Raw genomic sequence first — 14708 nt, forward strand, 5'->3', positions numbered from 1 at the left:
TGTTAAACCCATGGCCACACTTCATTAGATGATTTACTAAATATAGCTTATCCTATTCTTGATGACCCATGATCATCAATAAGAGCTATCAAAAGGTGTGGATCCAGAGACATGGAAGCATGGAACAGAGTATGGAATCTCAGAGGGAAAGTGGGGGAGGGAGGGAGGATGGAAAGTAATCAACCAAAGACCTTGTATGCATAACCCATGGACACAGGGCCTGGGGCGGGCTGGAGGAGTCAATGGAGGAAAAAAGGGAACATGTGTAATACTTTCAACAATAAAGATTTTTTAAAAAGAGCTAAGACATGTTTATGAGGTCAATAAACTGTTGGTTTCACTCTCAGAATCTTCATAATGCTTGGTTTCTGTAGCAAATGATTTTCTTGTCTACCTTCTGTCAGGTACCTTATATCAACATGTATTTACAGCAGTTTTCTACCCCTTTGGCAGCATTTAATCTACTGCCTGCTATGACCTAAGAATAGCAATTATAGAAGGAACCAGCTAACCACCCTAACTTTATACACAGTTCTTAGTCAATAAAGTGCCATTTTCATATTTCTTTCTAGAAAAAGTTCACAGGTGTATTGATCAAGGGTCCTTTAAAAAGCCCATGTATGGATTTAGCAGTATACCAGCTGCTGCAAGTCTGATAATGAAAAACCAGGAGTATAAAGACTAAGAATTCTGAAAACAACAAAAATCTTTGATTACAATAATAAAAATAACAGATTCTACATAAACAAAAGCTCTTACCATGAGCATTATGGGCTCATAGACTCTTTGCTTAAATTTGTCTTTGTTATTTCTCAGCCATAAAACAGCATCGTATGTATCACGATATCGCTGTCTCAGCTTATCTTCCTTTTGATTCATAAGATTGTCAAATTGTACAATTTGATCATTCACACCTAAAATTGAAAAATGAAACAAAATATTGTTACCTTGAAAACTTTCATTAGTAAAATAATCTATTAATAATACAAAAAAAATCTTAGATCCACAAATTACAAACACCACTTAGCAAGTACCCAGTACAGAAAGACCCATCCATAACAAAACATTCTCAAATTTCCAAATACTTGGAATAAAAGGCGATTAAGCTATCAAAAATAAAAATAAAAATAGGTCAGATAAAAAGGAATGAGAAAACATTAGCCTTCCAATCAGAAGACAATCACAATAGGCGTTCAAAATTGAGAAAAATTATTTTTAACTTACCATTATATATACAACATTGAAGAAAAGGGATAATGAAATAAAGATATTTTCTAGGATATCAAGACTCTAAAATTAATTCCCTAGTACCCCTTCTTAGGAGGTTACCTGAAGATGTATTCTAACAAAATAAGGGAATAATGTAGGAAAAAAAACCCCCCACAAAAACAGGAGACATGAAATTCAGAAATAGCTTTATCCAACACAGAAAAGGATCTGAGAAAAATTCCAGATGACTGCCATGCAGAAGGCCTTGAAAACAATCAGTTTAGAAAGGACAAGGATAGCAGGCTCCAGAACTCAAGAGAATGCCTGATAAGATAGGTTGGTGTTTTTTTTTTCAATTTAAGAAAATGCTAAAACAAATGGTGCTTAAAAAAAAAAAAAAGGTAAATTATAACCTTTAAAAACGCTATCAATGAAAGGAAATTAAATCATAATACAATACTATGAACAAGTTTCATTGTAATAATATGAATAATACTTAATATTTCTAGCTTAAGAGTTAACCCATAAATAGAGCACATAAAACTTGATTATGTTTAATAATTAATTCAACATAATTAATGATTAATAACTTCTTCACAAAATGTTTTCAGCCTTAACAATATAAAAACCAGAGTACAGATTAGAGAATTTAGAATGTAAGAAAGGAGGAAAGTAAAAAGGATGGGAGTACTAGTATTTTTAGCTTACAGTATACATTCAAGAAATAGCGACAACTGTTAAATGACAAAAAGAAAAATTATCCATAATACATATTAAATTTTAATGATTAATAACTAATAATAATCTCATTTGAGGAACTACAATAATAGGGAGGGGATTTATGAGCCTAAGCCACATCTAAAGTAACAAAATATTAAGAGACGATGTCTAAATATCACATGATCTCACTTATATGTGAAATCTAATTGAGTATAATAAACTGACAAACAAAATAGGTCCAAAGGCATGGATGCATAGGAAAGATAGATCTCAGAGGGGAGTAGGGGGGGACATAAGAAGAGATTAACCAAAGAACTTATATACATACAAGAAGCCTGATGCACAAAATTCATGCACGGGCAGGGTCCCTAGGCCTGGCCAGCGATCAGGGCCGATTGGGCCTGTCTTCCCCCGGCTGCCAGCCGGGGCCTTCCTTCGTTCTACGCTGCCTCCTGGTGGTCAGCGCATGTCATAGCAAGCGAACTCCCAGTCGGTCGAACTCCCAAGGGGACAATTTGCATATTAGCCTTTTACTATATAGGATTTGCGTAGCCTATGGACACAGACAATAATGTGGTGAAGGCCTGGGGTGGGGCAGGGGCTGAGTGTAGGAGGGTAAAGGGGGAGGGATGGGGAATAGCTGTAATAATGCCAACAAGAAAAAAGTCTAAAATTGACAAATTAAGCTATGGTGAAAAAGAATATGCTGAAAATACAGGAAGGACTATTAGAAAAAATTGTTGAAATAGTTAAAAGTGCTTACTCTTGAGAGGGGTCTGGAAGTTAGCAACATGGTGGGCCTCCCTTCTAGTTTTCTTTGTTTTTCAACTATACACATCGAATACTTTGATAAATATATAAAAATGGGTGCTTTTTAAGAAATTGATCTTATACTAGTATATATAGAGCAAAACGAATATGGCATATCCTCTATTTGAATAATGCTATAGATCTATCCACATAGTCTACACGCAAGCATGTCAAACTAGCGGCAAGAGGGCCGCATGCCTCGTTTATCGCGAGTTTGACATGCTTTGAAGGAAAGAAAAGCAAAGATATAAATGGACAGGCTTTAAGGATGGAAAGTTTATGAAGGCTAGAATAAAAAGCTTAAATTTGATATGAGAAATAATAGTGAGTGACTTTGTAAAGAAAGCAAAGCATTTTTAGAGAATTAAATAAACTGACATAATCTGATTTAAGACAATGGCCAGCCACTGGCAAATGATACATGATAGCCATAGGTAATTAAGGCACTAGGTTTGAAGAACTGAGCTGAGCTTCCTCAACAGGGAGATCTGAATATTGAAAGACATGGTATCACGGGGGAAAAAGAAAGCCCATCATCAGATATAGCTCCATTTTATAAACATCGCTTCATCCTAAGTTTAATAAAACTTACTCTTTTTCTCCTTCTCTAGAGTTTCCCTCTCTTTAAGCTTATCAATTATCTCGCTTTCACATGATTCCTTTTCATCTTGAACTCGTCTCAGATCATTTGTAATGTCATCGATCTGGGGTTGAAGATTCACACAGTTTTCTGTGGTCCTCAGTTCATTTTGCAAATCTTCTATCATTTTTCGGGTATTACTTATTCTCCTCTGTCGGTCAAGCTCTGCATTTTGTTTTACTGTTAAAGCCTGCTGAAGTTCCTCAATCTAATAAAACAAAAGACGGTTAGTACTAGAGATTGTTTTTTTTCTCCTAGTTTATAAGGCTTTTATAGTAATATAGTTTTTAAAATGCCAACAATCTAAGAACATGATTGTTTTACTCACTAAAACTTATCCTGCTCGAATTAGACTGTTACTCTTACCAGGTTATTTATATCTTTACTTGTTCACTAATACATCCTAAGTACCTAGAACAGTGTTTAACATATAGTTAACCTTCATTAAGTATTTGCTGAATAAACAAATTATTTATAAAGCCAACCGAATATCTAGAAAGCATGTATTTACTTTCTAGATATTTATAGGAAGTAAATACATGCTTCATTCATATCCTAACACTGAAATGAAAAGACACACAATATGATACTTTGAATAAAGTTAATAGAAATGATGATTATTTTACCCTATTAATTTTAAACTAAACTATTTTCTTCCAACAAAATTATTTTCTACTAACACTTCAAATTAATTGTGAGATTTTTAAACATTGACCTATATGTTTAGATTTGTTAACTTACATTCAGGGTAAATTATTTTTTTAAAAACCTCTATCATATAAGTTGTCAGTGAAATTTTTGTCAAAACCAGACATAGTCTATCTAAGACAGAGTTAAGATTTTAAGACACACACACATAAACATAAATACACACTTATGCACCCACTTTATTAAATAAAATAGAATTTTATATCAAAATAGACAAGGCTAACACAACTCATAATTTGCCTATTAGCTCACTTTCTTTTCAAGTCACATTTATTCTCTCCTCATTATAAAAGTAACAACATACTGATTATAGAAAATATGGAAAATACAAAAATCTATAATCTTGCCTATTAACTAGGAGGTCAGGGTTTAGTTTCCTTCAGGGCACATGCCCATGTTGTGGGCTTGATCCCCAGTAGGGGGCATGAAAGAGGCAACCAATCAATGATCTTTCTCATCACTGATGTTTCTCTCTCTCCCTCCCTCTCCCTTCCTCTTTGAAATCAATAGAGATATATTTTTAAAAATCTATATATAATCTTAATGCGCTTACACATTTCATTTTATTGCCTATCTATAGAACATATTTTACTAAATGGCATGACTAAAAACATATTAAGAGCAGTTTCTCATTATCCTCATATGTCCTTGCAAAATAAAATTCTAATATGTACATAATGTCCTGTTATATGGACATACTACATTTTACCCATTCTCTATTGTTGGAATGGGTTGGTATCAATTTCTTCTTCCTAAAAACTTAGCTTTGAAAGAGTTAAGATAATAAACAAAACATATGCCAAAATCCCCTCTCCTGTACCAATGCACAGGAGAAAAAAATATTTGAAAAATTAGGTTATATATCTGAAAATTAACAATATTCAATGGGTCTAAAAGAAGAAAGCAAACAAGAAGCCATAGAGTTCAGCCAGGGAAGTCCAAGCCATTCAGGAGAATAAAAAGGCATATCATAGAAGAGAGGCATAGAATTAAGAATCACCAAACACATGAGTAAGTCCAACTCCATGAAAAACAAGAAATTTAAAATAATCTTGCCCTCTCAGCAAAATGGAGTCATCTTAGGTACCAAAAAATCATCCAAGAAACTACGATGACTAATCCCATTATAACCCATGTTTATTAGCTCTGGCACAGTAAGTCCAAGCTTCCTAGATCATCAATCTTCACTAGGATACCATTTCTATTCTACTATCTTCCATTTCTCTTTTTGTACTAACTAAAATTTGGCTATTCCTGACATGCTTCTCCCTAGAGCCCTCTGAACTGTGACCTTTTCCTTCCATAATCCTTCAGAGTACTTTAGGACTCAGAGGTGAGGAAGGTGTCCTGATTAATCTCCACTATACTACTTCCTCCATTAATAGCCCCACTTCAGTTCCTTTGAAGACCATGTGATAAGACTTTAACACCATCATCTTTGTTGCTCACAATTCTTCCTTACCCTCTTCACTCAGTGATGACTTTAGTACCAGACTGACTCATTGTCGTCCTCTCCATCATTATGTCTGTCATCATGAGACTTCAACATACATACAGAAAAATAAATCTAACTCTTTGGCCTCTAAGTGTTCCTTGACTTCAACTATATATATTATTGATTTCAGAGAGGAAGGGAGAGAGAGATAAACATCTATGATGAGAAACCATTGATTGGCTGCCTCCTGCACGCCCCCTACCGGGGATCAAGCCCGCAACCCTGGCATATGCCCTTGACCAGAATTGAACCCGGGACTCTTCAGTACGCAGGCCAACACTCTATCCACTGAGCCAAACCAGCTAGGGCAACTTCACCCATCTTTACCTAAAACCCTCCTCCCTCATCCACCTTCTTTTACCGTTACATTCTAGATCATGTAAATCTCCCTAAATTATACTACTTCTGAAAACTCTATATCCACAATCCTACTGTTTGATCACCATTTCCTTTCCTTCCATTTTATTTGCTATAGTATTCCTATTCCAACATCCTTTGACCCCCATATGGTCCTACAATCCATTGACCTTAGTACCTTTTAAAAAATCCATCACTTCTTTCCTTAACCTGCTGAGGTTCCAGAACCCTCCACTATAACCACTCCCTTGCAAAGACCTATCAACACACCACTAATCCTATTATCACACTGGCCAGGAGAAAGCCTAGTTCTTTTTAAACTTAACTATATACCTTCTATCTACTAGTATCTGTATTTAAGCAATTAAACTAATTGGAGAAAATCTCTAAAACCGGACACACTTTAAAATTATGGCCACAAAACTTAAATACGCACTTCAAACAACCTATTGCATTTCTCTAACAAATGTAGTTGTAATTTGTTACATTCTGAGAAGAGTCCACATCTTTCCCTCCTTCTTCAATCCTTTATTGCTACAGGCTCTCTACTCACTCAGCTAATGTTCTTGTCTTACATTTCCAATGGTATATTCAAAATCAGAGTTCTCTGATCAGAGTGCTTTTCCCATTTTCATATCTATCACCCTAATTTCCAGCAATACTCACTCTGCTTTATCTTGTATAATGTAAGGAGAGTTCTCATAGCTACCTAACTAAATCTAACCCTGCAAGGCTACTCCAAGCAGTGTTTCTCAAATTATTTATGAAGAACAATTTATAAAAAAATTACAAGCCAACTTTTATTAATTACAATAAATTATTAACAATCATTTTGGTAAACTATCTGGCCTACGTACGATATTCTACTTCTAGAATATTATCAAAGCGAAACAAAAATATATGTTCATAAGTAAATGTATATGAAATACTTATGGAAGCTTTATTGATTATATCCCTAAAGCAAAAACAACCTAAATGTCCACCAATGGCAAATGAATAAACAAATTGTGATTTCAAGAAAAATGAAACAAACCAAAAAATACAACATATCAGAATTTGTGGACACAGCTAAACAGCAATGAGGAAAATTTATACTATTAAGTTCATACATAAGATGAAAAGTCTCAATTTGAGCTTCTGCCTTAAGAGCCTAAAAAAAGGAGCAAAATATACCTACTTACACAGAGGAAAGGAAAAAATAAAAATAAGAACAGATATCAATAAAATTGAAAAGAGAAAAATAAATGAAACAAAAGATTGGTTCTTTTAAAAAAACCCACATTAAATTTAACAAAACTCTAGCAAGATTGACAAAACAAAAAACAATCCCAAAACAAGTTACCAATATCATGAATGGACAGGGGTATCAATGTATCATTACAGACCTTACAGACATCAAAAGGATAACTGGAGAATCTATAAACACATAAACTTAACACCTTAAGACAGAATGGACCAGTTCCTCAAAAAACACTAGCACAACTCATCCAACTTGAAATCGATTATTTGAATAGCCTTAACTATTAAGTTGAATTCATAACTTTAAACTCCACTTCAAAAATATCCAGATCCAGATAGTATCATTTGATAATTTTTCAGAATATTTAAAGGATAATTAACAATTCTACACAATCTCCCCGAAAAAACAGAAGAGGAGGAAACTCATTCATTCTCAGAAACACAGGAATAGAATTTTCTGAACTTGATAAAGAACGCCTATAAAAAATTATAGCTAATATTATAGTTAACTAGAGGCCCAGTACATGGAATTCGTGCATTCTGGGGGGGGGTCCCCTCAGCCCGGCCTGTACCCTCTCGCAGTCCGGGAGCCCTCAGGGGATGTCTGACTGATGGTGTAGGACAGTGGTCGGCAAACTCATTAGTCAACAGAGCCAAATATCAACAGTACAATGATTGAAATTTCTTTTGAGAGCCAAGTTTTTTAAACTTAAACTATATAGGTAGGTACATTGTTATTAAATTAATTAGGGTACTCCTAAGCTGGCCTTTGCTAAAAACATCCTCAATCTGATTGAGGTACGTTCGCTGAGGTCGACCCCTTCCAACTCTCCCATCCACACTTGTCTTGTATACTTGTTTCGTCTATTCTTAAATTGATGACAAAAATACCTGTAGGATTTGCAGCTGGTTGGAAAAATACAGGTAACTTTATGCTTCGAGTAGGTACTTTTGTCACCGCGCACGATTTACAGACGTGACTAGCACTAACCACTGCACAATGAGACTGCTGACTGACTGGCTCACTCAACTCGTGCATGAATCGCGCGCCTCCCCTGCGCTGCGTATCCTGCGACCCGCCTGCGCCGAGTCTCCCATCGTCCGACCCGACCAACACTCCCAACTTATTTTTTAAAAAAAATATATTTTATTGGGTTTTTTTACAGAGGGGAAGAGAGAGGGATAGAGAGTTAGAAACATTGATGAGAGAGAAACATCGATCAGCTGCCTCCTGCACACTCCCTACTGGGTATGTGCCCACAACCAAGGTACATGCCCTTGACCGGAATCGAACCTGGGACCCTTGAGTCCGCAGGCCGACACTCTATCCACTAAACCAAACCGGTCAGGGCACCCCCCACTTCTTCTAACGCCACTTCTTCAAAATAGACTCACCCAGGCTGAAAACCGACTTCTGCACATGGGACACAAAGTTTCAATCGCACTGTACGTGCGCGCCTGCACGTGGTATTTTGTGGAAGAGCCACACTCAAGGGCCAAAGAGCCGCATGTGGCTCGCGAGCCGCGGTTTGCCGACCACTGGCATAGGATGTCAGTTGGACATCCTTAGCACTGCCGTGGAGGCGGGAGAGGCTCCCGCCACTGCCTCTGGGCTCGCCAGCCGTAAGCCCAGCTTCTGGGTGAGCGGCGCTCACCCTTTGGGAGCGCACTGACCACCAGGGGGAAGCTCCTGGGTTGAGTGTCCGCTCCTTGGATGTCAGTGCGTGTCATAGCGACCGGTCGTTCCGCCATTCGGTCAATTTACGTATTAGCCTTTTATTATATAGGATGGTGCAAAACTGAATCCTTTCCTCCTAAGATCAGGCAAAAGGCAAAAATGCCTAAACTTACCATTCTTATTCAACACAGTGATGAAAGTTTTAGCCAGTGCGTAAGGAAAAAAAACCAAAACAGAAATAAAAGACATACAAATCAGAAAGGATGAAATAAAGCTGTCCTCATTTGTAGATGACATCAATGCCTATGTAGAAAATGCCAAGGAATCTATTAAAAGGAGAGGGTTAGAGAAAGATATACACAGAAAGATATGGAAGAAGCCTGGACAATATTGCTCAATGGTTTGAGCACTGACCGATAAACTAGGAGGTCGTGGTTCGATTCCAGATGAGGGTACACGCCTGGGTTGCAGGCTTGATCAGTAGGGGGTGTGCAGGAGGCAGCTGATCAATGATTCTCATCACTGATGTTTCTCTCTCTCTCTCTCTGAAATAAAAAATATATTAAAGAAAAAAATGTGTTATTTAAGCTTTAAGAGTAATCAGTAGAATAGGTTTAGAATATATAACTTTAGAAAAAATAGATTAAGAAAATCTTGATCAATAGAAATAAAATAGAAAGGAGCACAGGAGGAATCAAACCATGCAAAGCAAGTAGTAAACAGTAAATGTGAATTGGCTAAACTCCTTTACTATATGAAGCCCACTATATATTATTTATAGTAAATAAAATGAATCAAAACATGATCTAGAAAGAACAAAATGATAATGCTTTAAAATCTAGGAAGCAAAAACTAATATAATTTAAAATAAATAGATAAATCTACACTCATAGGTATTGACACTTTAAAACTGAATAAATCAGAAAGATAAAAAAATAAGTAGGACATTTGTGTAAATATAATTATAGTAAGCCTATTCTAACAGATATCTCCAGACCTAAAGACAAACTACACATTCTTTTAAATTATACATAGAACATGTATAAAACTAAATATAAAAGTCCAAAGAGGTCTTAAAAAATTCTAAAATGAAGTTATCAAGACCACATTTATTGCCAGGCCAGTGTGGCTCAGTGGTTGAGCATTGACCTACGAACCAAGAGGTCACGGTTGAATTCCTGGTCAGGGTTCATGCCTGGGTTGTGGGCATGTTTGGAGGTTCTTCAAAAAATTAAAAATAGAACTAGCATGATCTAGCAATTCCACTTCTGGGTATTTATCTGAAGAAAACAAAAATACCTAACTTAAAAATACAGATGTACTTCCATGTTCATTGCACTATTATTTCTAATAGCCAAGATATGGAAACAGAAAACTGAGTGTTCATCAATGGATAAATGGAAAAAGAAAATGTGATATATACACAATGGAATATTATGCAGCCATAAAAAAGAAGTAAATCCTGACCTAACCAGTTTGGCTCAGTGGATAGTGTCGGCCTGTGGACTGGAGGGTCCCGGGTTCGATTCCAGTCAAGGGCATGTACCTTGGTTGTGGGCACATCCCCAGTAGGGGGTGTGCAAGAGGCAGCTGATCGATGTTTCTCTCTCATCGATGTTTCTAACTCTCTATCCCTCTCCCTTCCTCTCTGTAAAAAATCAATAAAATATATTTAAAAAAAAAAGAAGTAAATCCTGTCACTTGCAACAACATGGATGAAACCTGAGAGCTATTCAAAGTGAAATAAGCTCATAGATACATAGAATAGATTGGTAGTTGCCAGAGGTGGGATGTGTTAATGGATGGGTGAAATGGGTGATGGAGGATCAGAAGGCACAAACATCCAGTTAAAAAAATTTGTAACTATGTACAGTAGGAATGTTAACTAGACTTATTGTGTGATAATTTCACAACATATACAAATATCAAATCATTATGTTGTATACCTAAAACTAATATAATGCTATTTTTTTAAAAAAAGAGTGAAAGAGAAAGGAACAATAAAAAGCTGACAATTCTAAAAAAAAGAAAAAAAAATCCCAGAGACTCTTAGAACAAGGAAATGTCAAGAATAAAAGACATCGCATAGAACGTAATTACTCCAGCACTACCTCCTACCCAATGTCCCTACACCCTACCCATACACATACCTTGAGCACATAACACTGGCAGCCAAAGCTTCTGCCATGAAAATCTGAGGTTTATTCTCTAGGGAAATAAACGAAAGAAGCCTTGGAGTTGAAGATAAAGGCACAGAAAAAGGGGTGAGGCTGAATATCTACCCCTAAGACAGATAATTTAAAATTCAGTTGTTGAATGATCCTAGAAAATAGAATCCCACTTACATTTGCGGATCTATTAGCTAAAAACCCCACTTTCTTGCCCAACATTCTAAAATAATTTTGCCATGAAGCCCTACCCATGAAAAAGAATTTGTAATCAGCTTTTTAATGCCCTACTCTTGATATAAACAAAATAAATTCCTTATATTTTATTTTTTGCTATTAAGGTAACTGAATCCAATTTTATCATTACCCTAGTAAAAAAAAAAATAACTTCAGCCACCCAGCTACAAAGATGATAATGCGTATCTATGATTAGTTTTGAGCAATTTTTCCTAATTATCCTCTGTGCAACGGTTTTACTTCCAAATATTAGTTTTCCTCATAGATTATAAGAAACAGAGAATAAGGAAGATGTTAGACAATTCCCAAACAAAAGGTGATCCCAAAATCCAGACCCGAACACAAACTTTAGGGCAAATTAGTATAATAAAAATTTCAATACAAAATCTTACATGTTTATCTTTCCTTTCTATAACATCTTGCTTTTGTTTGCATTTTTGAGATGTCTCCTTAATATCTGTTGCCTGTAAGATTGAACCAGAAGGGGAGAGATTTTAAAAACTCAAGCAAAATGAATTATGTGCTTCAGTCATCCAAATATTAAGTTGTTATGTAAGTTAACCCACAATGCTTTTCCATGATTTCTTTCAAACCAAATACATTATTATCACCCAAAAAAATACGTTATCTGCAAATCTATAGGATTTGTAGCAATATGCAGACATGTTTTTTTAGTCTCTTTACGGTTATTCCTATTGATATTAAAAACAACTGTAGCAATATGCAGACATGTTTTTTTAGTCTCTTTACATTTATTTTCTCATGTTCTTTCATCTGATGCTAAAAACAATCCTATAGGATAGCAGAGTCCATAGTTTAAACCATTCTGATAGGAATATTACTTGAATCCTCTTATAATTAATCACATTTTGTTTCCTCTTTTTATATCTTGATATAAAGTAGCAACCTTCCAACAGTGATGATTAGAACATTGCAAGCCCTATGATGGTACAATTTCTAGTTAAACTTAAGGAACCAACACTACATACTATTTTTTTGTATGTGCAAGTCCAAAATTGAGCCAGGAAAGTACCTTCGCTTTGATTTGAGCCTCCAAATTGTGACGCTGCATTTCTATTTCTTCAATTCGACGTGTTATAGGAATCTGCCCATCTTTAAGTTTTCTTACTTCGTCCTTTACTCGGTCACGAGCTAGTTTTACTTCTTCATATTCCTGACGAACATTTTCATATTCCTTGCAATTATTAAAAACAAAACAAAACAGAAGTTAATGCACTACTAGCTTAAACTAACACATATACTAACATCAAGGTAGAAGCAGAAACTAAATCTATGAAAAGACTGTTTTGATATCCATTTGACAGGTTTATTAATATATCATTTGCCCTCTGAAACAACTTCAGAAATGGTGAATACAAACATAATGATTTACTAAGAGTCTTGAAACTCATTGAGCATTTATCTCCATCAGTAGTTTGGACTCTGATATCCATCTCTTCCTGTTTCTGATATCCTAATGGCTAGTAAAAATGAGGTTCTCTAGTCTCTCAATAGAGAAGGGATACAGGAGTGTATAAAGAAGCAAAAGAAACTCAGTTATGAAAAATAAAAATGAAAAAAGTGTAAGACAAAAGAAAAATGAGTAAAAAAAATAAAAGAAACATGCAGGTGAAAATGATGCTTGTCATGTCACAGGAATTAATAAAAATAAATGGAGCACTACAATGAAGTTAAAAAGAGAAAAGAACGTAAGTAAACATTAGAGTAAAGCAAAAAAAAATGAAAAAAGACTGATGTCAATATTAGAAAATAAAAGAGAAACTGAAGACTTCGTAAAGCAAAGATAAAGTGCAAGAGTACTAATAGATACAGAAAAATGTAATAAAAATGTGCGGAAGGATGTAAAAGTTTAATAATGGAATTATGAGACAGGGTAGGGTGAAGTAACAGCAGTGGGGGAGAGGGACAAAAATAGAGGCACATATTTTTCCAATCTAGTAACAATTATTTCCATTCTAACCCTGGAACAAACATTATAAAACTTTATTATTCCTTTTTACCCACTGTAAAGGAATGCATGAGGGAATTGAATCTTTAGCTCAAACTGCAGTCATAAATAATAAAATATACATCTCACAGTGATTAGAAACAGTAGCCTCAGTAAATTTATGAGGCATGTGAGTCGAAGACTACAGCTTATGTCCTTCAGCTATGTGTCTACAGCTGAATTTGATATTAATAGCACACTCCAAAATTTTTAGTGACCAGAGGCCACTCAATAACTTAATTTTTACGTGTGTAAACATTTTTATGTCATTATCATTTTATAAAACAAAACTATCTGTTAAGGACAAAAATTTGGAAGAAATCCCAGATTTGAGTCCTTAGACCTAGTAAACTGTTACTTGTTACTATTTTAATAACATAGCACACAGCTATATAACACAGACACAGATACATTTTATTATCTACACTAATAAAAGAGAAACATGGTAATTGGCGTACGACCGCTACCCTTCCCATTGGCTAATCAGCATATCCTTATGCAAATTAACTGTCAGCCAAGATGGCGGCCGGCAGCCAGGCAGCTGGAAGCAAGCAGGGAGGCTCACTTGCTCCAGTGACTGCAGACGCCAACGTTCCCCGCCTAACTTGCCGGCCTCTGAGTTGCAACTCTAAGCAACTATGTACTATGTTGCAAATGTAGAAGCTAAACAAAAGCCCAGAAACCAGCTTTCAGCCTGCCGGGATCTCAGAGCTGAAGTTATACATTGTTTCGATTATAGAACGGCAAACAAACCAGATACGAAGCCTCAGAGCTAGAGCCAGAGCTAAAGCTGGCCCAGAATAAAATAAAAAAAAGAGAAAAAAAAGGAGCGGTTGGGAGCTTCAGTCAACAACCGCCAGCCTGAAAGCAGCCCTCAGCCCCTCACCCAGACTGGCCAGGCACCCCAGTGGGGACCCCCACCCTGAAGGGGGTGTGACCAGCTGCAAACAGCCATCATCCCCTCATCCAGGCTGGCCAGGCACCCCAGTGGGGACCCCCACCCTGATCCAGGACACCCTTCAGGGCAAACCAGCCAGCCCCCAGGCCTCTATCCTATATAGTAAAAGGGTAATATGCCTCCCAGCACCGGGATCAGCGGAGCCACGAGGCCTCCTGGCACCGGATCAGCGTGACAGGGGGCAGCACCCAAACCCCCTGATCGCCCTGCAGCTCTGTGTGTGACAGGGGGCGGGGCCACAACATCCCTATCCGCCCTACTCTGTTCGTGACAGGGGAAGGCGCCCCAACCCCCTGATCAGCCCTGCTCTGTGAGTGACAGGAGGCAGCGCCCCAACCCCCTGATTGGCCATGCTCTGTGCGTGACAGGGTACGGAGCCCCAACCCCCCTGATCCGCCCTGCTCTGTGTGTGACAGGGTGCAGCGCCCCAACCCCCACCCCCACGGGCCCTGCTCTGTGTGTGACAGGGGGCAGCGCCCCA

At 36.9% G+C, this 14708-nt stretch overlaps 1 protein-coding gene across 4 annotated transcripts in view; it reads right to left on the reverse strand.

The window, feature by feature from the left end:
- Window positions 1-14708, reverse strand: part of SMC5 (structural maintenance of chromosomes 5) — an 83995-nt gene that overhangs the window by 34898 nt on the left and 34389 nt on the right. For all 4 annotated transcript variants that reach the window (XM_005868327.2, XM_005868326.2, XM_014541297.1 and 1 more), the window contains exons 7-10: window positions 12295-12456; window positions 11654-11725; window positions 3332-3587; window positions 760-914 (exon numbers count right to left, since the gene is read on the reverse strand). In XM_005868327.2, the coding sequence (XP_005868389.1) occupies window positions 760-914; window positions 3332-3587; window positions 11654-11725; window positions 12295-12456 (645 nt within the window). The remainder of the gene's footprint in view (window positions 1-759; window positions 915-3331; window positions 3588-11653; window positions 11726-12294; window positions 12457-14708) is intronic.

This window comes from Myotis brandtii, unplaced genomic scaffold (assembly GCF_000412655.1).
Source record: "Myotis brandtii unplaced genomic scaffold, ASM41265v1 scaffold266, whole genome shotgun sequence".
Taxonomy (NCBI): domain Eukaryota; kingdom Metazoa; phylum Chordata; class Mammalia; order Chiroptera; family Vespertilionidae; genus Myotis; species Myotis brandtii.